Consider the following 22,997-nt stretch of genomic DNA (forward strand, 5'->3'; position numbering starts at 1 on the left):
TCGTTTGACAATAGCATCCATACAGGCAACAGGCAATCAATACAGTGCCTTGCGAAAGTATTCGGCCCCCTTGAACTTTGCGACCTTTTGCCACATTTCAGGCTTCAAACATAAAGATATAAAACTGTATTTTTTTGTGAAGAATCAACAACAAGTGGGACACAATCATGAAGTGGAACGACATTTATTGGATATTTCAAACTTTTTTAACAAATCAAAAACTGAAAAATTGGGCGTGCAAAATTATTCATGATGCTCTCTGCGCTTTTAACGGACCTCTGAGACTATCACAGTGCAGGTGCATTTATACGGAGACTTGATTACACACAGGTGGATTGTATTTATCATCATTAGTCATTTAGGTCAACATTGGATCCTTCAGAGATCCTCACTGAACTTCTGGAGAGAGTTTGCTGCACTGAAAGTAAAGGGGCTGAATAATTTTGCACGCCCAATTTTTCAGTTTTTGATTTGTTAAAAAAGTTTGAAATATCCAATAAATGTCGTTCCACTTCATGATTGTGTCCCACTTGTTGTTGATTCTTCACAAAAATATACAGTTTTATATCTTTATGTTTGAAGCCTGAAATGTGGCAAAAGGTCGCAAAGTTCAAGGGGGCCGAATACTTTCGCAAGGCACTGTATATCAAGGCTTTTCTCCAATATAGAGTGAATGAGAACATAGCAGGGAACATGTCAGTACAGGGAACATGTCAGTACAGGGAACACGTCAGTACAGGGAACATGTCAGCACAGGGAACATGTCAGTACAGGGAACATGTCAGCACAGGGAACATGTCAGTACAGGGAACATGTCGGGAACATGTCAGTACAGGGAACATGTCGGGAACATGTCAGTACAGGGAACATGTCAGTACAGGGAACATGTCAGTACAGAGTACAGGGAACATGTCAGTACAGAGAACATGTCAGTACAGAGAACAGGGAACATGTCAGTACAGAGAACATGTCAGTAGAAGCCGTGATTCTTTCCCAGCGGTCCATAAAAAAAAACAGGATTAGCAAATTAGCCAGCTAACTTTGAAAAACAACAGCGACATATAACTACATTTCCTAGTTGATAAAAAAAAAAAATGTGTTTATTGGTTGTTGAGTCAATTATAGCTTATCGAATTTTAAGTCTACTTATATAACCTTTTAATTTTATAAAAAGCATATTTGAAAAGTAAGCCTGGGGGGGGGACCTCTGATCCAGCTTCCAGGACCAGGTTATTGGTGTGTGGTTGTCTGGTGTTCACTTGTTGACCTTGTCCCTGTCGATGCCCTTGTGTTGGGGCACGTGTCTGAAGATGCAGGTATTGTGTCGGACACAGCCTGTGGTTCTCCAGAAGTAACACTCCTGACTCTTCTCTCTGTAACACACGGACAAGAGCTTTCAGAATACACAGACTGAAATGTTACCTAGTGACAGCTGCTGATGTAAAAAGTGCTTTAGAAATAAACATCGGGTTTTTAGAAACTCAGGGGGATCCGTTAGAATAGTAAAATACACAAGGTGCAATTTTGAAATGTTGTTGTGCATCAGCAGTTCCTCTTGTTATGGCTGACAAGCAGTCATTTAGCCATGTCAGCTAACATGGTTTCAGATTGGTAAATTAGCCTAGCCGGCTATCTAAGCATGGTCGAACTACCGACCGGAGGGCCCTCATTGATTTTGATAGTCACATCACTAAAAACTGCAAACATTTCCTCTTAAAGTCAAAATGTATAGAATTGCATGACATTTGGTAAAATGCTGAATCTTCTCTCCACCCCATGGTAAAATGCTGAATCTTCTCTCCACCCCATGGTAAAATGCTGAATCTTCTCTCCACCCCATGGTAAAATGCTGAATCTTCTCTCCACCCCATGGTAAAATGCTGAATCTTCTCTCCACCCCATGGTAAAATGCTGAATCTTCTCTCCACCCCATGGTAAAATGCTGAATCTTCTCTCCACCCCATGGTAAAATGCTGAATCTTCTCTCCACCCCATGGTAAAATGCTGAATCTTCTCTCCACCCCATGGTAAAATGCTGAATCTTCTCTCCACCCCATGGTAAAATATAAAATAATAATCCCTCCACTGTCAAGAGGTGGGCTGCTAAAATGTTTTGCTCCAAATGTGGCCCCCTCATGATGAGTTCAGACTTTGTATGAGTCTCTATGTGAATCAGATTTTGGAGCTCTGACCGCGTCGGATGCCAACCCCCCCCCCCACAGATTGTCCTGGGGAATGTTGTCAGAAGTTCTCTCAGAAAAGCTCTCACTTTACATTTACACGCCATGTCTGACCATTATTGCAGAGAGATTACTGGCCGGGGAAGAAGCTGAGGCGTCAGAAATGGGACTGCTGCTAGGCCTCCACAATATAAATACAGTCACGACTTGCCTTCTTGGTTGAGGATCAAACAGAGAACCCCCCCACCAGAGAGGAAGGAGGGGGGGGGTCTTATGACTAACGACTGGTCGTAAACTCTCTCTGGACCTGCGGAACAAAGGAATCTGATGTGTGTGTAGAGAAGAGAACGTACCGCCAAAACTCCAACATCCAAAAGTGGATAATGAAACAATATTTCTAACATAAAGAATGTGGGAAATGGTTGGTGGGGACGGAAACAATAATTATGTCATATCATTTAGCATGCTGTGATGTCATATAACAACATCTAAATGTTGTAAAACTTATACGATTAAATATGAAACTACGCGAAAAGAATGTGAATTTAGCCTTCTAGAATGAGATAATTGTTATTATCATAATACAGTTTTTCCCCGTCAGTAACCACACCCACGTGAACACAGACATTATGCCAAAAGGATGGAACGCCCCCTTTTTAAAGAGTGCATAAAAGGACTGAAATTTACACCAGACTGTGTGGAGCAGTGGCTACATATTGAAATGGTTTAAAACTACCAGAACAGAAAATGGTAAGACTCAAAACTCTTGAGTGAAGAAGATAGACTACATCGGAACATTCAGTCTGCAGCTGTCTAAGTACTTTAGTAAACTCGGCTGAGAACCACCGAGGGCGTACCACCGACGTATCCAGTCTAACGAACTCAAGAGACAAAGAAGCCTACTACAACTGAGGACATTGTGAACTCTAGTGGACAACCAGAGACTTATGTCGACCTACTCTCCAGAGACGGACAAGTGGTTTCAACAGAGAGATGACAACGGCAAAGAAGTGGAAATATATGTGTTGCATTTCTTTTCGAATGAGCGGTCGTTCATGTGCAAACTATTCATTTTTCATGAGCATAGCTTCCACATGTATGTACCAGCCCATTTGGTCTCTCCCTCTCTCTTTATCTTACCATTGTGTAACAAGCCATCATACCGGGTTAGTCCACTAGGGACTTTTCATTGCATTATGTTAGTAATCAATTCAACGTGTGTGTTTATGTATTTAAGCCAATTTGTGTATCACTGAATCATCATTTAGACTAGGGTTCGTGCAGATATCCAATAATTTTGCGACGTTCAGAATGAGACTGATGTGAGGTAATAATGATTAATAGATGACTGGTATGATAATGATTCTTGAGTTCATTCGGGAAACGGTAACTCATTAAACAAACTTTATCCGTGGTGCCCCAAGTTATTAATGAGTTAATTGTTACATGATTCATTTAATCCCATAATAACTAAACATAGTTAATTGATGTGATAAAATAGCCGTCATCACATGAATGATAGACACGTCACGACAACAAGAGGCTGGGTGTGTGTGTTTTCTACTCACGGTGCGTTGGTGAGGGTGAAAGCTAATTGGGACAAGCCCAGTTTCTTCTGCATCACTCTGTCGGGGTGACGGACAGCCAGCATCACTCCGTTCAACACCTCACCCTGACAGACAAGACACAGAGACAGACTTTAAACAGCTGGAGACTCAGTGTCCTATCTCTGCAAATCTAGTGTTGACAGGCTGATATATGACAGAGAATAATATATATATATATATATATTAGAGGTCGACCGATTAATCGGAATGGCCGATTAATTGGGTCCGATTTCAAGTTTTCATAACAAATCGGAAATCGGTATTTTTGGGCGGCGATTTATTTCTTATACCTTTATTTAACTAGGCAAGTCAGTTAAGAACACATTCTAATTTTCAATGACGGCCTAGGAACGGTGGGTTAACTGCCTTGATCAGGGGCCGAACGACAGATTTTCACCTTGTCGGCTCGGAGGATCCAATCTTGCAACCTTACAGTTAACTAGTCCAACGCTCTAACCACCTGCCTCTCATTGCACTCCACGAGGAGCATGCCTGTTATGCGAATGCAGTAGAAGCCAAGGTAAGTTGCTAGCTAGCATTAAACTTATCTTATAAAAAACAATCAATCATAATCACTAGTTATAACTACACAGGGTTGATGATATTACTAGTTTATCTAGCGTGTCCTGTGTTGCATATAATCACTAGTTATAACTACACAGGGTTGATGATATTACTAGTTTATCTAGCGTGTCCTGTGTTGCATATAATCGATGCAACGCTGGGGGATGATTTAACAAAAGCGCATTTGCGAAAAAAGCAGAATCGTTGGACGACTGTACCTAAACCATAAACCTCAATGCCTTTCTTAAAATCAATACACAGAAGTATATCTTTTTAAACCTGCATATTTAGCTAAAATAAATCCAGGTTAGCAGGCAATATTAACCAGGTGAAATTGTGTCATTTCTCTTGCGTTCCTTACATGCAGAGTCAGGGTATATGCAACAGTTTGGGCAGCCTGTCTCATTGCGAACTAATATTCCAGAATTTTATGTAATTATGACATAACATTGGAGGTTGTGCAATGTAACAAGAATATTTAGACTTAGGGATGCCAGCCGTTAGATAAAATACCGAACGGTTCCGTATTTCACTGAAATAATAAACGTTTTGTTTTCTAAATGATAGTTTCCGGATTCGACCATATTAATGACCAAAGGCTCGTATTTCTGTGTGTTATTATGTTATAATTAAGTCTGATTTGATAGAGCAGTCTGACTGAGCAGCAGCAGGCCCGTAATCATTCATTCAAACAGCTCTTTGCAAGCACAGCGCTGTTTATGACTTCAAGCCTATCAGCCTAATGGCTGGTGTAACCGATGTGAAATGGTTAGCTAGTTAGCTGGGTGTGCGCTAATAGTGTTTCAAATGTCACTCGCTCTGAGACTTGGAGTAGTTATTCCCCTTGCTCTGCAAGGGCCGCGGCTTTTGTGGAGCGATGGGTAACGCTGTTTCGAGAGTGGCTGTTGTCGATGTGTTCCTGGTTCGAGCCCAGGCATGGGCGAGGAGGGGGACGGAAGCTATACTGTTACACTGGCAATACTATAGTGCCTATAAGAACATCCAATAGTCAAAGGTATATGAAATACAAATGGTAGAGAGAGAAATAGTCCTATAAATACTATATTAACTACAACCTTAAACCTCTTACCTTGGAATATTGAAGTCTCATGTTAAAAGGAACCACCAGCTTTCATATGTTCTCATGTTCTGAGCAAGGAACTGAAACGTTAGCTTTCTTACATGACACATATTGCACTTTTACTTCTCCAACACTTTGTTTTTGCATTATTTAAACCAAATTGAACATGTTTCATTATTTATTTGAGGCTAAATACATTTTTATTGATGTATCATATTAAGTTAAAATAAGTGTTCATTCAGTATTGTTGTAATTGTCATTATTACCACAAAAAATATATATATATATTTAAAGAAACATCGGACGATTAATCGGTATCGGCTTTTTTGGTCCTCCAATAATCGGTATCGGCGTTGAAAAATCATATTCGGTCGACCTCTAGTATATATATATGACAGACCGACAGTAACAGACACTGGCAGATGTACGCCGGCAACAGACCGTAAAAGGAGTCCAGCCATAGACAGACAGCAACCGACAGCAACAGACAGCAACCGACAGCAACCGACAGCAACAGACAGCAACCGACAGTATCAGGCAGTAACCGACAGCAACAGACAGTAACCGACAGCAACCGACAGTAACCGACAGTAACCGACAGTAGCAGGCAGTAACAGACAGCAACAGACAGTAGCAGGTATCAACAGGCAGCAACAGGCGTACAGCGAATAGACAGTAGCAGGCAGCTACAGACAGTAACAACAGGCAGAAACAGGCATCTTTGAGCAGTCTCAGATGTCCTGATATTTTCTAACAGGTTTGATTGTTATCAGCACAAAATCTGCAAAGATCATGAAGGTGGAGCAGCGACACATTTTGAGAACGATGAACAGCAATAGCTAATGATAGCTCGCCAGAGAAAAATCCAGTATCATCGTTTAGTGGGTGACCCAGTCTCTACCACATCGTTTAGTGGGTGACCCAGTCTCATCGTTTAGTGGGTGACCCAGTCTCTACCACATCGTTTAGTGGGTGACCCAGTCTCATCGTTTAGTGGGAGACCCAGTCTCATCGTTTAGTGGGAGACCCAGTCTCATCGTTTAGTGGCTGACCCAGTCTCATCGTTTAGTGGGAGACCCAGTCTCATCGTTTAGTGGCTGACCCAGTCTCATCGTTTAGTGGGAGACCCAGTCTCATCGTTTAGTGGCTGACCCAGTCTCATCGTTTAGTGGCTGACCCAGTCTCATCGTTTAGTGGCTGACCCAGTCTCTACCACATCGTTTAGTGGGAGACCCAGTCTCATCGTTTAGTGGCTGACCCAGTCTCATCGTTTAGTGGCTGACCCAGTCTCATCGTTTAGTGGGTGACCCAGTCTCCACCACATCGTTTAGTGGGTGACCCAGTCTCATCGTTTAGTGGGTGACCCAGTCTCTACCACATCGTTTAGTGGGTGACCCAGTCTCTACCACATCGTTTAGTGGGAGACCCAGTCTCATCGTTTAGTGGGAGACCCAGTCTCATCGTTTAGTGGCTGACCCAGTCTCATCGTTTAGTGGGTGACCCAGTCTCTACCACATAGTTTAGTGGGAGACCCAGTCTCATCGTTTAGTGGGAGACCCAGTCTCATCGTTTAGTGGCTGACCCAGTCTCATCGTTTAGTGGCTGACCCAGTCTCATCGTTTAGTGGCTGACCCAGTCTCTACCACATCGTTTAGTGGGAGACCCAGTCTCATCGTTTAGTGGCTGACCCAGTCTCATCGTTTAGTGGCTGACCCAGTCTCATCGTTTAGTGGGTGACCCAGTCTCCACCACATCGTTTAGTGGGTGACCCAGTCTCATCGTTTAGTGGGTGACCCAGTCTCTACCACATCGTTTAGTGGGTGACCCAGTCTCATCGTTTAGTGGCTGACCCAGTCTCATCGTTTAGTGGCTGACCCAGTCTCATCGTTTAGTGGCTGACCCAGTCTCTACCACATCGTTTAGTGGGAGACCCAGTCTCATCGTTTAGTGGGTGACCCAGTCTCTACCACATCGTTTAGTGGGTGAACCAGTCTCATCGTTTAGTGGGTGACCCAGTCTCTACCACATCGTTTAGTGGGTGACCCAGTCTCATCGTTTAGTGGGTGACCCAGTCTCATCGTTTAGTGGGTGACCCAGTCTCATCGTTTAGTGGGTGACCCAGTCTCATCGTTTAGTGGGTGACCCAGTCTCATCGTTTAGTGGGTGACCCAGTCTCATCGTTTAGTGGGTGACCCAGTCTCATCGTTTAGTGGGTGACCCAGTCTCATCGTTTAGTGGGTGACCCAGTCTCATCGTTTAGTGGGTGACCCAGTCTCATCGTTTAGTGGGTGACCCAGTCTCATCGTTTAGTGGGTGACCCAGTCTCTACCACATCGTTTAGTGGGTGACCCAGTCTCTACCACATCGTTTAGTGGGTGACCCAGTCTCATCGTTTAGTGGGTGACCCAGTCTCATCGTTTAGTGGGTGACCCAGTCTCTACCACATCGTTTAGTGGGAGACCCAGTCTCATCGTTTAGTGGGTGACCCAGTCTCATCGTTTAGTGGGTGACCCAGTCTCATCGTTTAGTGGGTGACCCAGTCTCATCGTTTAGTGGGTGACCCAGTCTCTACCACATCGTTTAGTGGGTGACCCAGTCTCATCGTTTAGTGGGTGACCCAGTCTCATCGTTTAGTGGGTGACCCAGTCTCTACCACATCGTTTAGTGGGTGACCCAGTCTCATCGTTTAGTGGGTGACCCAGTCTCATCGTTTAGTGGGTGACCCAGTCTCATCGTTTAGTGGGTGACCCAGTCTCATCGTTTAGTGGGTGACCCAGTCTCATCGTTTAGTGGGTGACCCAGTCTCATCGTTTAGTGGGTGACCCAGTCTCATCGTTTAGTGGGTGACCCAGTCTCATCGTTTAGTGGGTGACCCAGTCTCTACCACATCGTTTAGTGGGTGACCCAGTCTCATCGTTTAGTGGGTGACCCTGTTATTACGATTTTAAAAGTGGTGTAGAGGTACAGGCAGAGGGGTACGGGCAGAGAGGTAGAGGCAGAGGGGTACAGGCAGAGAGGTACAGGCAGAGAGGTACAGGCAGAGGGGTACAGGCAGAGGGGTACAGGCAGAGGGGTACAGGCAGAGGGGTACAGGCAGAGAGGTACAGACAGAGGGGTACAGGCAGAGAGGTACAGACAGAGAGGTACAGGCAGAGAGGTACAGACAGAGAGGTACAGGCAGAGACTTACATTTAGAGTCCTGATGGCTCTCTCACAGTGGTCCATGTTGGTGTAGTTGATAAATGCACAGTTGGAAGAGCGCAAGATTTTGATACTGTGGATCGTCCCAGCACTGACAGAGAGACAATTTACAACCCATTAACAGTCTTCTAGTCATCGTACTGTCTTATGTTACAGTATATATATATATATATATATATAGAATCCAGGGCCAAGACGTGTTGCCTCAGCTGAACAGGATGGTTATGTGCTGCTAGAGAAAGGGAAGGAGGTGGAAGAAAGAGGAACAAGAGAAGAACAGGAGGAGGAGACAGGCCAGGTGGTGGAGACAGGAGAGGAGGTGGAGACAGGAGAGGAGGAGGAGACAGGAGAGGAGGAGGAGACAGGCCAGGTGGTGGAGACAGGAGAGGAGGTGGAGACAGGAGAGGAGGAGGAGACAGGAGAGGACAGGAGGTGGAGACATGAGAGGACAGGAGGTGGAGACATGAGAGGAGGAGGAGACAGGACAGGAGGATGAAGACAGGACAGGAGGAGGAGACAGGAGAGGACAGGAGGAGGAGACATGAGAGGAGGAGGAGACAGGAGAGGACAGGAGGTGGAGACAGGAGAGGACAGGAGGTGGAGACAGGACGTGGAGACAGGACAGGAGAGGAGGTGGAGACAGGACAGGAGAGGAGGTGGAGACATGAGAGGAGGAGGAGACAGGAGAGGAGGTGGAGACAGGACAGGAGAGGAGGTGGAGACATGAGAGGAGGTGGAGACATGAGAGGAGGAGGAGACAGGAGAGGAGGTGGAGACAGGACAGGAGAGGAGGTGGAGACATGAGAGGAGGAGGAGACAGGACAGGAGAGGAGGTGGAGACATGAGAGGAGGTGGAGACAGGACAGGAGAGGAGGTGGAGACATGAGAGGAGGAGGAGACAGGAGAGGAGGTGGAGACAGGAGAATGTTCCTACCTGCTGAAGAGGCTGTGTAGCATTGGTTGTGTTGTGTTGGGCCCCAAACAGCCAACATATACAGGAAACAGACTGCTGTGGAGAGAGAAACATCTTCAGTGGCAGGAAGTCTGATGAAAAGTAATTCCAACAGTACCCAGCTATCAGACTGAACGCTACAAATCAACAGTACTCCAGCTATCAGACTGAATGCTACACATCAACAGTACCCAGCTATTAGACTGAATGTTACACATCAACAGTACCCAGCTATTAGACTGAATGCTACACATCAACAGTACCCAGCTATTAGACTGAATGCTACACATCAACAGTACCCAGCTATTAGACTGAATGCTACACATCAACAGTACCCAGCTATTAGACTGAATGCTACACATCAACAGTACCCAGCTATTAGACTGAATGCTACACATCAACAGTACCCAGCTATTAGACTGAATGCTACACATCAACAGTACTCAGCTATCAGACTGAATGCTACACATCAACAGTACTCAGCTATCAGACTGAATGCTACACATCAACAGTACCCAGCTATTAGACTGAATGCTACACATCAACAGTACCCAGCTATCAGACTGAATGCTACACATCAACAGTACCCAGCTATTAGACTGAATGCTACACATCAACAGTACTCAATGCTATCAACAGACTGAATGCTACACATCAACAGTACCCAGCTATCAGACTGAATGCTACACATCAACAGTACCCAGCTATCAGACTGAATGCTACACATCAACAGTACCCAGCTATTAGACTGAATGCTACACATCAACAGTACCCAGCTATTAGACTGAATGCTACACATCAACAGTACCCAGCTATTAGACTGAATGCTACACATCAACAGTACCCAGCTATTAGACTGAATGCTACACATCAACAGTACCCAGCTATTAGACTGAATGCTACACATCAACAGTACCCAGCTATTAGACTGAATGCTACACATCAACAGTACCCAGCTATTAGACTGAATGCTACACATCAACAGTACCCAGCTATCAGACTGAATGCTACACATCAACAGTACCCAGCTATTAGACTGAATGCTACACATCAACAGTACCCAGCTATCAGACTGAATGCTACACATCAACAGTACCCAGCTATTAGACTGAATGCTACACATCAACAGTAAACATTATATTTGACAACAGTGTGCTATAACAGACAGCCCTAGACTCTTACTGTATGATAGCCATGCTAGGGCTCGCCAGAGTAACCATTCAAACAGGGCTCGCCAGAGTAACCATTCAAACAGGGCTCGCCAGAGTAACCATTCAAACAGGGCTCGCCAGAGTAACCATTCAAACAGGGCTCGCCAGAGTAACCATTCAAACAGGGCTCGCCAGAGTAACCATTCAAACAGGGCTCGCCAGAGTAACCATTCAAACAGGGCTCGCCAGAGTAACCATTCAAACAGGGCTCGCCAGAGTAACCATTCAAACAGGGCTCGCCAGAGTAACCATTCAAACAGGGCTCGCCAGAGTAACCATTCAAACAGGGCTCGCCAGAGTAACCATTCAAACAGGGCTCGCCAGAACCATAACCATTCAAACAGGGCTCGCCAGAGTAACCATTCAAACAGGGCTCGCCAGAGTAACCATTCAAACAGGGCTCGCCAGAGTAACCATTCAAACAGGGCTCGCCAGAGTAACCATTCAAACAGGGCTCGCCAGAGTAACCATTCAAACAGGGCTGTTCAAGGTCACGTCTCCAGAGCGACACACAGAAGTAACCAGGGTCAACGCCCTGCTCAAGGTCACGTCTCCATAGCGACACACAGAAGTAACCAGGGTCAACGCCCTGCTCAAGGTCACGTCTCCATAGCTAACCAGGGTCAGCGCTCACACGTCTCCACAGAAGTAACCAGGGCCCTCAACGTCACGTCTCCATGCGACACACAGAAGTCAGGGTCAACGCCTGCTCACACGTCTCCATAGCGACACACAGAAGTAACCAGGGTCAACACCCTGCTCCAGGGTCAGCCCTGCTCAAGGTCACGTCTCCATAGCGACACACAGAAGAAGTAACCAGTAACCTGGTCAACGCCCTGCTCAAGGTCACGTCAACGCCTGCTCAAGGTCACGTCTCCATAGCGACACACAGAAGTAACCAGGGTCAACGCCCTGCTCAAGGTCACGTCTCCATAGCGACACACAGAAGTAACCAGGGTCAACGCCCTGCTCAAGGTCACGTCTCCATAGCGGGGTCACCAGGGTCAACGCCCTGAAGGTCACGTCTCCATAGCGACAGGGGGTCAACGCCCTGCTCAAGGTCACGTCTCCATAGCGACACACAGAAGTAACCAGGGTCAACACCCTGCTCAAGGTCACGTCGACAGATCTCCCCTCAACCATCCAAGACCCCCCCCACCCCCTGAGAAAATAATAATAAATAATAGTTCCACCCCCCAATGCACCAACCAACAAAATGAACAAAAGAGAAAGACAAAGGGAAACAGAAAACAATGCAAAAACCCTAAAAACATCAAGGCCATCTAAAATCATAACATCAAGGCCATCTGAACATGTTTCAGTGCATCTATGGCACTATTTACCGTCTGTGTTTCCGCGTATGTGCATTTGAATGAGAGTGTGTGTATGTGTACAAACACCTGCACGGCATCAGCCTCAGACAAACCAGCATTAGCTGTAACACTGCCCCTCACTGTCATTCAAATTTTTGTTATGTTTTTTAAAAACTTTTAAAAATACTTTTATTCTTTGACCGTCTCCAACTCCACTCCCACCCGTCTCCAACTCCACTCCCACCAGTCTCCAACTCCACTCCCACCAGTCTCCAACTCCACTCCCACCAGTCTCCAACTCCACTCCCACCAGTCTCCAACTCCACTCCCACCAGTCTCCAACTCCACTCCCACCAGTCTCCAACTCCACTCCCACCAGTCTCCAACTCCACTCCCCACCCGTCTCCAACTCCACTCCCCACCCGTCTCCAACTCCACTCCCCACCCGTCTCCAACTCCACTCCCCACCCGTCTCCAACTCCACTCCCCACCCGTCTCCAACTCCACTCCCACCCGTCTCAAACTCCCCACCAGTCCCCACCCGTCTCCAACTCCACTCCCCACCACCAGTCTCCAACTCCACTCCCCACCCGTCTCCAACTCCACTCCCCACCAGTCTCCAACTCCACTCCCCACCCGTCTCCAACTCCACTCCCCACCCGTCTCCAACTCCACTCCCCACCAGTCTCCAACTCCACTCCCCACCAGTCTCCAACTCCAGGTTGGATATAAAGAGACTTCATCGAACAAAAGGAACATTTATTGAGTAAATGAATGTCTTCTGAGTGCCACCATATGAAGATCATCAAAGGTAAGGGATTAATTTTCTCTCTATTTCTGAGTTTTGTAACGCTTCTGCTTGGCTGGTTACTGTTTGTAATCATTTGTCAACTGGGCTATGTTCTGGGCTAGGTATGTTCTGGGCTAGGTATGCTTTCGCCGAAAAGCATTTTATAAATATGACACTGTGGTTGGTTTAACAAGAAGTTAATCTTTAATCTTTTGTTTTCTGAATTTTTATAATGAGCATTTCTGTCATTGAATTTGGCGCTCTGCAACCTCACTGGATGTTGGCCAGATGGGACGCTAGCGTCCCACGTACCCTAGAGAGGTTAAGGTAAAAAAATCCACAAATTAACAAGGTATACCTGATCATTGAAATGCATTCCAGGTGACTACCTCGTGAAGCTGGTTGAGAGAATGCCAAAAGTGTGTAAAGTTGTCATCAAGGTAAACGGTGGCTACTTTGAAAAATATATTTTTGATTAATTTAAAACTTGGTTACTACATGATTCCATATGTGTTCTTTCATAGTTTTGATGTCTTCAGTATTATTCTATAATGTAGGAAATAGTAAAAAAAATAAGGAAAACTTCTTGAATGAGTAGGTGTTCTAAAACTTTTGACTGGTACTGTATCTCACCTTGTGCTCCCTCCTGGTGCAACGTGGTGTACAGGGCCTGGGGTAGTGGATCTGGGGTCAGGGCCTGGGGTAGTGGATCTGGGTTCAGGGCCTGGGGTAGTGGATCTGGGTTTAGGTCTGGTTTGGAGGAGAGGTTTAGGCCTGGGGCCCACTCCCTCCCACGTTGCACTGTCCTCTGCTGAGGTGGCAGCCGCAGGAAAGTCATTACTACCATATTCATCTACGTGGGAGACACACACAGAGAGAGACAGAAGTCATAACACCACATATTCAAAACGTCTTTATGAATTGGAGGATATTAACAGTAGCCTGAGTCACAGCTCTGTTTGTGCCGTTGTGACAACGCATTGTCACTTGGCATATTGGCAAGACAGCACAAACTGATGTGGGACTCAGGCTACTGTCAAGTCTAGTTGTTTACCTTCAATACCAGACAGGACATTAACCGCCTTCTCAAAGTCTCCATGGACAATCAGCGCATTAGAGCTCTGCTCACGAGTAAATCCCATTTCCTAGGATCAAAACACAACACATTCAATCAGCACGTTAAGACACGTTGGGGCAGACCGCTCATACTTCTGCATCTTCTCATAACAAAAGGACCGATCTCTGGAGAGGCCTGTGGTTGCGGGCGGTGCAGTCATTCATTAGTCAACTAAGTAGGTACACAAGCGTGCACACACACACACACACACACGCAGGTGGAAAGAGAGAGACCGAGATATTCTATCTTACTTAATGACACCCTATGGTAGGTAATGGAAGAGATGCTGCACTACAGAAAGCATTATAAACGATCCTATAGCCTGAACATGTGGCAGGTAGACTAGTGGTGAAGTCGAACCGAAAGGTTGCTGGATCGAATCTCCGAGCTGGCAAGGTAAAAAAATCTGTCGTTCTGCCCCTGAACAAGGCAGTTAACCCACTGTTCCCCTGAGCAAGGCAGTTAACCCACTGTTCCCCTGAGCAAGGCAGTTAACCCACTGTTCCCCTGAGCAAGGCAGTTAACCCACTGTTCCCCTGGACAAGGCAGTTAACCCACTGTTCCCCTGGACAAGGCAGTTAACCCACTGTTCCCCTGGACAAGGCAGTTAACCCACTGTTCCCCTGGACAAGGCAGTTAACCCACTGTTCCCCTGGACAAGGCAGTTAACCCACTGTTCCCCTGGACAAGGCAGTTAACCCACTGTTCCCCTGAACAAGGCAGTTAACCCACTGTTCCCCTGAGCAAGGCAGTTAACCCACTGTTCCCCTGGACAAGGCAGTTAACCCACTGTTCCCCTGGACAAGGCAGTTAACCCACTGTTCCCCTGAACAAGGCAGTTAACCCACTTTTCCCCTGAACAAGGCAGTTAACCCACTGTTCCCCGGGCGCTGAAGACGTGGATTTTGATTAAAGTCAGCCTCCCTCACCTCTCTGATTCAGAGGGGTTGGGTTAAACGGGGAAGACACACCTCTCTGATTCAGAGGGGTTGGGTTAAACGTGGAAGACACACCTCTCTGATTCAGATTCAGAAGACACACCTCTCTGATTCAGAGGGGTTGGGTTAAACGTGGAAGACACACCTCTCTGATTCAGAGGGGTTGGGTTAAACGTGGAAGACACACCTCTCTGATTCAGAGGGGTTGGGTTAAACGTGGAAGACACACCTCTCTGATTCAGAGGGGTTGGGTTAAACGTGGAAGACACACCTCTCTGATTCAGAGGGGTTGGGTTAAACGTGGAAGACACACCTCTCTGATTCAGAGGGGTTAAACGTGGAAGACACACCTCTCTGATTCAGAGGGGGTTAACGTGGAAGACACACCTCTCTGATTCAGAGGGGTTGGGTTAAACGTGGAAGACACACCTCTCTGATTCAGAGGGGTTGGGTTAAACGTGGAAGACACACCTCTCTGATTCAGAGGGGTTGGAAGACACACCTCTCTGAAGAGGGGCGGAAGACACACCTCTCTGATTCAGAGGGGTTGGGTTAAACGCGGAAGACACACCTCTCTGATTCAGAGGGGTTGGGTTAAACGCGGAAGACACACCTCTCTGATTCAGAGGGGTTGGGTTAAACGTGGAAGACACACCTCTCTGATTCAGAGGGGTTGGGTTAAACGTGGAAGACACACCTCTCTGATTCAGAGGGGTTGGGTTAAACGTGGAAGACACACCTCTCTGATTCAGAGGGGTTGGGTTAAACGTGGAAGACACACCTCTCTGATTCAGAGGGGTGGGGTTAAACGCGGAAGACATATTTTCAGTTGTACAACTGACTAGTTCTCTCTCTTTCCCAAAGCCACAAAAATAAATTCAAAGCGCTGAAGCAAGTCACAATTTATCTTCATGGAAAATCACCATCTCGCTCAATTTTATTTCATGATAAATTTTTTTTAAATGATGTTTGTATAATGTTTTTCTTGTTTATACACTACCCTGCCTGGGGACTATCATCCAGAAGGCGAGGTCAGTACAGGTGCATCAAAGCTGGGATCTCAAGGCCATCAGACTGTTAAATAGCCATCACTATCAGCTTCCACCCGGTTACTCAACCCTGCACCTTAGAGGCTGCTGCCATATATACGTAGACTTGAAATCACTGGCCACTTTAATAATGGAACACGAGTCACTTTAATCATGTTTACATACTGCTTTACTCATCTCATATGTATATACTGTATTCTATTCTACTGTATTCTATTCTGTTCTACTCTATTCTACTGTATTCTATTCTACTGTATTCTATTCTGTTCTACTCTATTCTACTGTATTCTAGTGTACTGTATTCTATTATACCGTATTCTATTCTGTTCTACTCTATTCTACTGTATTCTAGTGTACTGTATTCTATTATACTGTATTCTATTCTGTTCTACTCTATTCTACTGTATTCTAGTGTACTGTATTCTATTCTACTGTATTCTATTCTGTTCTACTCTATTCTACTGTATTCTAGTGTACTGTATTCTATTATACTGTATTCTATTCTGTTCTACTCTATTCTACTGTATTCTAGTGTACTGTATTCTATTATACTGTATTCTATTCTGTTCTACTCTATTCTACTGTATTCTAGTGTACTGTATTCTATTCTACTGTATTCTATTCTGTTCTACTCTATTCTACTGTATTCTAGTGTACTGTATTCTATTATACTGTATTCTATTCTGTTCTATTCTGTTCTACTCTATTCTACTGTATTCTAGTGTACTGTATTCTATTATACTGTATTCTATTCTGTTCTACTCTATTCTACTGTATTCTAGTGTACTGTATTCTATTCTACTGTATTCTATTCTGTTCTACTCTATTCTACTGTATTCTAGTGTACTGTATTCTATTATACTGTATTCTATTCTGTTCTACTCTATTCTACTGTATTCTAGTGTACTGTATTCTATTATACTGTATTCTATTCTGTTCTACTCTATTCTACTGTATTCTAGTGTACTGTATTCTAGTCTACTGTATTCTATTCTGTTCTACTCTATTCTACTGTATTCTAGTGTACTGTATTCTAGTCTACTGTATTCTATTCTGTTCTACTCTATTCTACTGTATTCTAGTGTACTGTATTCTATTATACTGTATTCTATTCTGTTCTACTCTATTCTACTGTATTCTAGTCTACTGTATTCTATTATACTGTATTCTATTCTGTTCTACTCTATTCTACTGTATTCTAGTGTACTGTATTCTAGTCTACTGTATTCTATTCTGTTCTACTCTATTCTACTGTATTCTAGTCTACTGTATTCTATTCTGTTCTACTCTATTCTACTGTATTCTACTGTATTCTAGTCTACTGTATTCTATTCTGTTCTACTCTATTCTACTGTATTCTAGTCTACTGTATTCTATTCTGTTCTACTCTATTCTACTGTATTCTAGTGTACTGTATTCTATTATACTGTATTCTATTCTGTTCTACTCTATTCTACTGTATTCTAGTCTACTGTATTCTATTCTGTATTCTATTATACTGTATGTATTCTATTCTGTTCTACTCTATTCTACTGTATTCTAGTCTACTGTATTCTATTCTGTTCTACTCTATTCTACTGTATTCTAGTGTACTGTATTCTATTATACTGTATTCTATTCTGTTCTACTCTATTCTACTGTATTCTAGTCTACTGTATTCTATTCTGTTCTACTCTATTCTACTGTATTCTAGTCTACTGTATTCTAGTCTACTGTATTCTATTCTGTTCTACTCTATTCTACTGTATTCTAGTGTACTGTATTCTATTATACTGTATTCTATTCTGTTCTACTCTATTCTACTGTATTCTAGTGTACTGTATTCTATTATACTGTATTCTATTCTGTTCTACTCTATTCTACTGTATTCTAGTGTACTGTAGTCTACTGTATTCTATTCTGTTCTACTCTATTCTACTGTATTCTAGTCTACTGTATTCTACTCTATTCTACTGTATTCTAGTCTACTGTATTCTAGTCTACTGTATTCTAGTCTACTGTATTCTATTCTGTTCTATTCTACTCATCCTAATATTTATATATTCCTGTACTCCATTATTTTACTTTTAGGTTGTGTGTATATTGTTGTAAATGATTAGACACGACTACACTGTTGAAGCTAGAAACACAAGCATTTCTCTACACTTGCAATAACATCTGCATGTGACAAATAAAATTGGATTTTATTGCAGACAAAAAAATTAACTGCTGTACTGAGACTTACAATACCAGTCAAAAGTTTGGACACTCCTACTCATTTAAGGGTTTCTTTATATTGTAGAATAATAGTGAAGACATCAAAACTATGAAATAACACATATGGAATTATGTAGTAACCAAAAAAGTGTTAAACAAAATCAAAATGATATATTTTAGATTATTCAAAATAGCAACCCTTTGTCTTGACAGCTTTGCACACTCTTGGCATTCTCTCAACCAGCTTCATGAGGTAGTCACCTGGAATGCATTTCAATTAACAGGTGTGCCTTGTTAAAAGTTCATGTATGGAATGTCTTTCCTTCTTAATGAGTTTGAGCCAATCAGTTGTGTTTTGACAAGGTAGGGGTGGTATACAGAGGATAGCCCTATTTGGTAAAACACAACAAGTCCATATTATGGCAAGAACAGCTCATATAAGCAAAGAGAAACTACAGTCCATCATTACTTTAAGACATGAAGGTCAGTCAATAAGGAACATTTAGAGAACTTAAGGTTTCTTCAAGTGCAGTCGCAAAAACCATCAAGCGCTATGATGAAACGGGCTCTCATGAGGACAGCCACAGGATTGGAAGACCCAGAGTTAGCTCTGCTGCAGAGGATAAGTTCATTAGAGTTAACTGCACCTCAGAATGCAGCCCAAATAAATGCTTCACAGAGTTCAAGTAGCAGGCACATCTCAACATCAACTGTTCAGAGGAGACTGCGTGAATCAGGCCTTCACGGTCAAATTGCTGCAAAGAAACCACTACTAAAGGACACCAATAAGAAGAGACTTGTTTGGGCCAAGAAACACAAGCAATGGCTATTAGACCGGTGGAAATCTGTCCTTTGGTCTGATGAGTGCTTAGTGGGACTATCATTTGTTTTTCAACAGGACAATGACCCAAAACACACTTCCAGACTGTGTAAGGGCTATTTGACCAAGAAGAAGAGTGATGGAGTGCTGCATCAGATGACCTGGTCTCCACAATAACAAAACCTCAACCCAATTGAGATGGTTTGGGATGAGTTGAACCGCAGAGTGAAGGAAAAGCAGCCAACAAGTGCTCAGCATATGTGGGAACTTCAATACTTTTGTAAAAGCCTTCCAGGTGAAGCTGGTTGAGAGAATGCCAAGAGTGTGCAAAGCTGTCATCAAGGCAAAGAGTGGCTACTTTGAAGAACATAAAATATATTTAGATTTGTTTAACACTTTTTTGGTTACTACATGATTCCATATGTGTTATTTCATAGTTGTGACATCTTCACTATTACTATACAATGTAGAAAATAACAAACAAAAAATAACTTGAACGAGTAGGTGTCCAAACTTTGGACTGGTACTATATGTTATAATGTACGCTGGCCCTCTTCAAATAAACGTAATAATAGTAACGTAGGTGAAAAGAAATTTAGATTTTCTTTCAACCTACGTAGAATCTAAATTATTATAATATTACTGCATGTTATGTTAAAAGAGGCTTCCGTACATACCATCAGCTGCATGATCTGAACTTTCATCAACTCCTGAGCAGCATCTGAACACAAACTGTCCTGCATTAATACCTCCTTATAGGTCTGGCATGCCTCAAAGTACCTCTGGACAGAGAGAGGGAGGGGGTGGACACAGAGAGAGGGAGGACAGAGAGAGAGAGAGAGAGAGAGGACAGAGAGAGAGAGGACAGAGCGAGAGAGAGAGAGAGAGAGAGAGCGAGCGAGAGAGAGGACAGAGAGAGAGAGAGAGGGAGGACAGAGAGAGAGAGAGAACAGAGAGAGAGAGAGGAGAGAGAGAGAGGACAGAGAGAGGACAGAGAGAGAGAGAGAGAGAGAGCGAGAGAGAGAGAGAGACAGAGAGAGAGAGAGAGAGAGAGGGGGAGGACAGAGAGAGAGAGAGAGAGAGAGGGAGGACAGAGAGAGAGAGAGAGAGAGAGAGAGGGAGGACAGAGAGAGAGAGAGAGAGGGAGGACAGAGAGGACAGAGAGAGAGAGAGAGAGGGAGGACAGAGAGAGAGAGAGGGAGGACAGAGAGAGGAAGGCAGCACATGGTGAGATTGACAAACATTACACAAAGAGATAGGAGATAAAATCCTGAAGTTGAATTACATAAAGTATTATGTTGTGTACCTTGAGTCCAGACAGAGCCTTCCCCTTCCTATATAGTCCTTTAATCCAACCAGGCTCCATGGAGAGGGCCAGATCGGCATCACTCAAGGCCCGATCATACTGCTGCATCTTCTCATAACAAAAGGACCGGTTCCCAAACAGCCTACAACAGGACATCAGGGCTGTGTTCAGAAAACATCAGAGTGGCCTAGCGTCCTGTCCCCCCCCCCCCCCCCAACACCGGTTCCCAAACAGCCTACAACAGGACATCAGGGCTGTGTTCAGAAAACATCAGAGTGGCCTAGCGTCCTAAACAGGGAATAGGGTGCCATTATGGATGCAGTACACAGTTATTTACTCATATCATACATAAGCCGAGTGCCAACCAGTGTCATTGCCTTTCATACTCACTTAAATTCTGTAGGATTGTGTTTAATAGCATCAGTGAAATACTTGACTGCCATTTCCAGCTGACCACAGGCTGCGAACTGGTTTCCTATGACTGGGGAGAGGACAGAGACTTCAAAAACATTGCATTTGTAGTTTAAATACTGGAAATAAACCACCCAAGTGCTTTGATGTTTCAGATCAGTAAGAGCTCGGATGTGTCCCAAATGACCCTATTCCGTACATAGTATATTACTTTTGAGCAAAGCTCTATGGGTCCTGGTGCACTGTATAGAGTAGAGCGTGGCATTTGGGACACACATTACTGGTATGAATGGAGTTAGGACTTACGGGCGAGCTCTGTGCTTCTTTTAAGAATATCATCGACGTTGGCCTCCACCTTTTTCTATTGGGACGCATAGTGTCATAGTTAGTACGTCATGGTGCAGGTCTACGGCGTGACACTACAGACAGACCGTACTAAACCGAAATAGTACATGCTTATGTTCAACATGATTAGAAAGTTACATTTTTTTTTCAAAATCACCTCCTTTTTCCTGACAATAACCTCCTGCTGTTCCTTCTCCTGCTGCTGTTCCTGCTGCTGTTCCTGCTGCTGTTCCTGCTGCTGTTCCTTCTCCTGCTGCTGTTCCTGCTGCTGTTCCTTCTGCTGCTGCTGTTCCTTCTCCTGCTGCTGTTCCTTCTCCTGCTGCTGTTCCTTCTGCTGCTGCTGTTCCTTCTGCTGCTGCTGTTCCTTCTCCTGCTGCTGTTCCTTCTGCTGCTGCTGTTCCTTCTGCTGCTGCTGTTCCTTCTCCTGCTGCTGTTCCTTCTCCTGCTGCTGTTCCTTCTGCTGCTGCTGTTCCTTCTGCTGCTGCTGTTCCTTCTGCTGCTGCTGTTCCACCACTGGCTTCTGAGGCTGCTGGATAATAATTTTCTTCTCTGGTTTGGGGTTCTGCTCTAGTTGTCGTTTAGCAATACAAGCAGCCGTAGAGACGAAGCAGCTACTCATATCCAACTCCTGTATGGGGACAGATCCAAGATGGATGAGCAGTTACACACTAGAAGCAGCTACTCATATCCAACTCCTGTATGGGGACAGATCCAAGATGGAGGAGCAGTTACACACTAGAAGCAGCTACTCATATCCAACTCCTGTATGGGGACAGATCCAAGATGGATGAGCAGTTACACACAGCTAGAAGCAGCTAAGATGGATGAGCATTCCAAAGCTCCTCCAACTATGGGGACAGATCCAAGATGGAGGAGCAGTTACACACTAGAAGCAGCTACTCATATCCAACTCCTGTATGGGGACAGATCCAAGATGGAGGAGCAGTTACACACTAGAAGCAGCTACTCATATCCAACTCCTGTATGGGGACAGATCCAAGATGGAGGAGCAGTTACACACTAGAAGCAGCTACTCATATCCAACTCCTGTATGGGGACAGATCCAAGATGGAGGAGCAGTTACACACTAGAAGCAGCTACTCATATCCAACTCCTGTATGGGGACAGATCCAAGATGGAGGAGCAGTTACATATCCAACTCCTGTAGAAGATCAGCTGGAGGAGCAGTTCATATCCAACTCCTGTATGGGGACAGATCCAAGATGGAGGAGCAGTTACACACTAGAAGCAGCTACTCATATCCAACTCCTGTATGGGGACAGATCCAAGATGGAGGAGCAGTTACACACTAGAAGCAGCTACTCATATCCAACTCCTGTATGGGGACAGATCCAAGATGGAGGAGCAGTTACACACTAGAAGCAGCTACTCATATCCAACTCCTGTATGGGGACAGATCCAAGATGGAGGAGCAGTTACACACTAGAAGCAGCTACTCATATCCAACTCCTGTATGGGGACAGATCCAAGATGGAGGAGCAGTTACACACTAGAAGCAGCTACTCATATCCAACTCCTGTATGGGGACAGATCCAAGATGGAGGCAGTTACACACTAGAAGCAGCTACTCATATCCAACTAACAGATCTGGAGGAGCAGTTACACTCAGCTGGGGGACAGATCCAAGATGGAGGAGCAGTTACACACTAAAGCAGCTACTCATATCCAACTCCTATGGGGAAGATCCAAGATTTGATGGAGATCAACACACTAGAAGCAGCTACTCATAGGCTCCTGTATGGGGACAGATCCAAGATGGAGGAGCAGTTACACACTAGAACATCCAAGATGGAGGAGCAGTTACACACTAGAAGCAGCTACTTTCCAACTCCTGTATGGGGACAGATCCAAGATGGAGCAGAGCAGCTTGATAGGAGATCCAAGATGGACTATTA

General features: G+C 44.5%; 1 protein-coding gene across 2 annotated transcripts in view; it reads right to left on the reverse strand.

The window, feature by feature from the left end:
- Positions 1-544: 544 nt before the first annotated feature.
- Positions 545-22,997, reverse strand: part of LOC115120944 (nuclear receptor corepressor 2-like) — a 43,092-nt gene continuing 20,639 nt past the window's right edge. Inside the window, exons 8-18 of one of the 2 annotated variants that reach the window (XM_065004452.1) lie at positions 21,239-21,709; positions 21,043-21,097; positions 20,716-20,806; positions 20,326-20,467; positions 19,697-19,801; positions 13,954-14,044; positions 13,533-13,752; positions 9,568-9,639; positions 8,622-8,724; positions 3,749-3,852; positions 545-1,373 (exon numbers count right to left, since the gene is read on the reverse strand). In XM_065004452.1, the coding sequence (XP_064860524.1) occupies positions 1,256-1,373; positions 3,749-3,852; positions 8,622-8,724; positions 9,568-9,639; positions 13,533-13,752; positions 13,954-14,044; positions 19,697-19,801; positions 20,326-20,467; positions 20,716-20,806; positions 21,043-21,097; positions 21,239-21,709 (1,572 nt within the window). In that variant the 3' untranslated portion in view covers positions 545-1,255. Of the gene's footprint in view, positions 1,374-3,748; positions 3,853-8,621; positions 8,725-9,567; positions 9,643-13,532; positions 13,753-13,953; positions 14,045-19,696; positions 19,802-20,325; positions 20,468-20,715; positions 20,807-21,042; positions 21,098-21,238; positions 21,710-22,997 lie in introns of both variants that reach the window. The other variant, XM_065004451.1, reaches the window with a different exon arrangement.

Source organism: Oncorhynchus nerka, linkage group LG18, assembly GCF_034236695.1.
Source record: "Oncorhynchus nerka isolate Pitt River linkage group LG18, Oner_Uvic_2.0, whole genome shotgun sequence".
NCBI classification, from domain to species: domain Eukaryota; kingdom Metazoa; phylum Chordata; class Actinopteri; order Salmoniformes; family Salmonidae; genus Oncorhynchus; species Oncorhynchus nerka.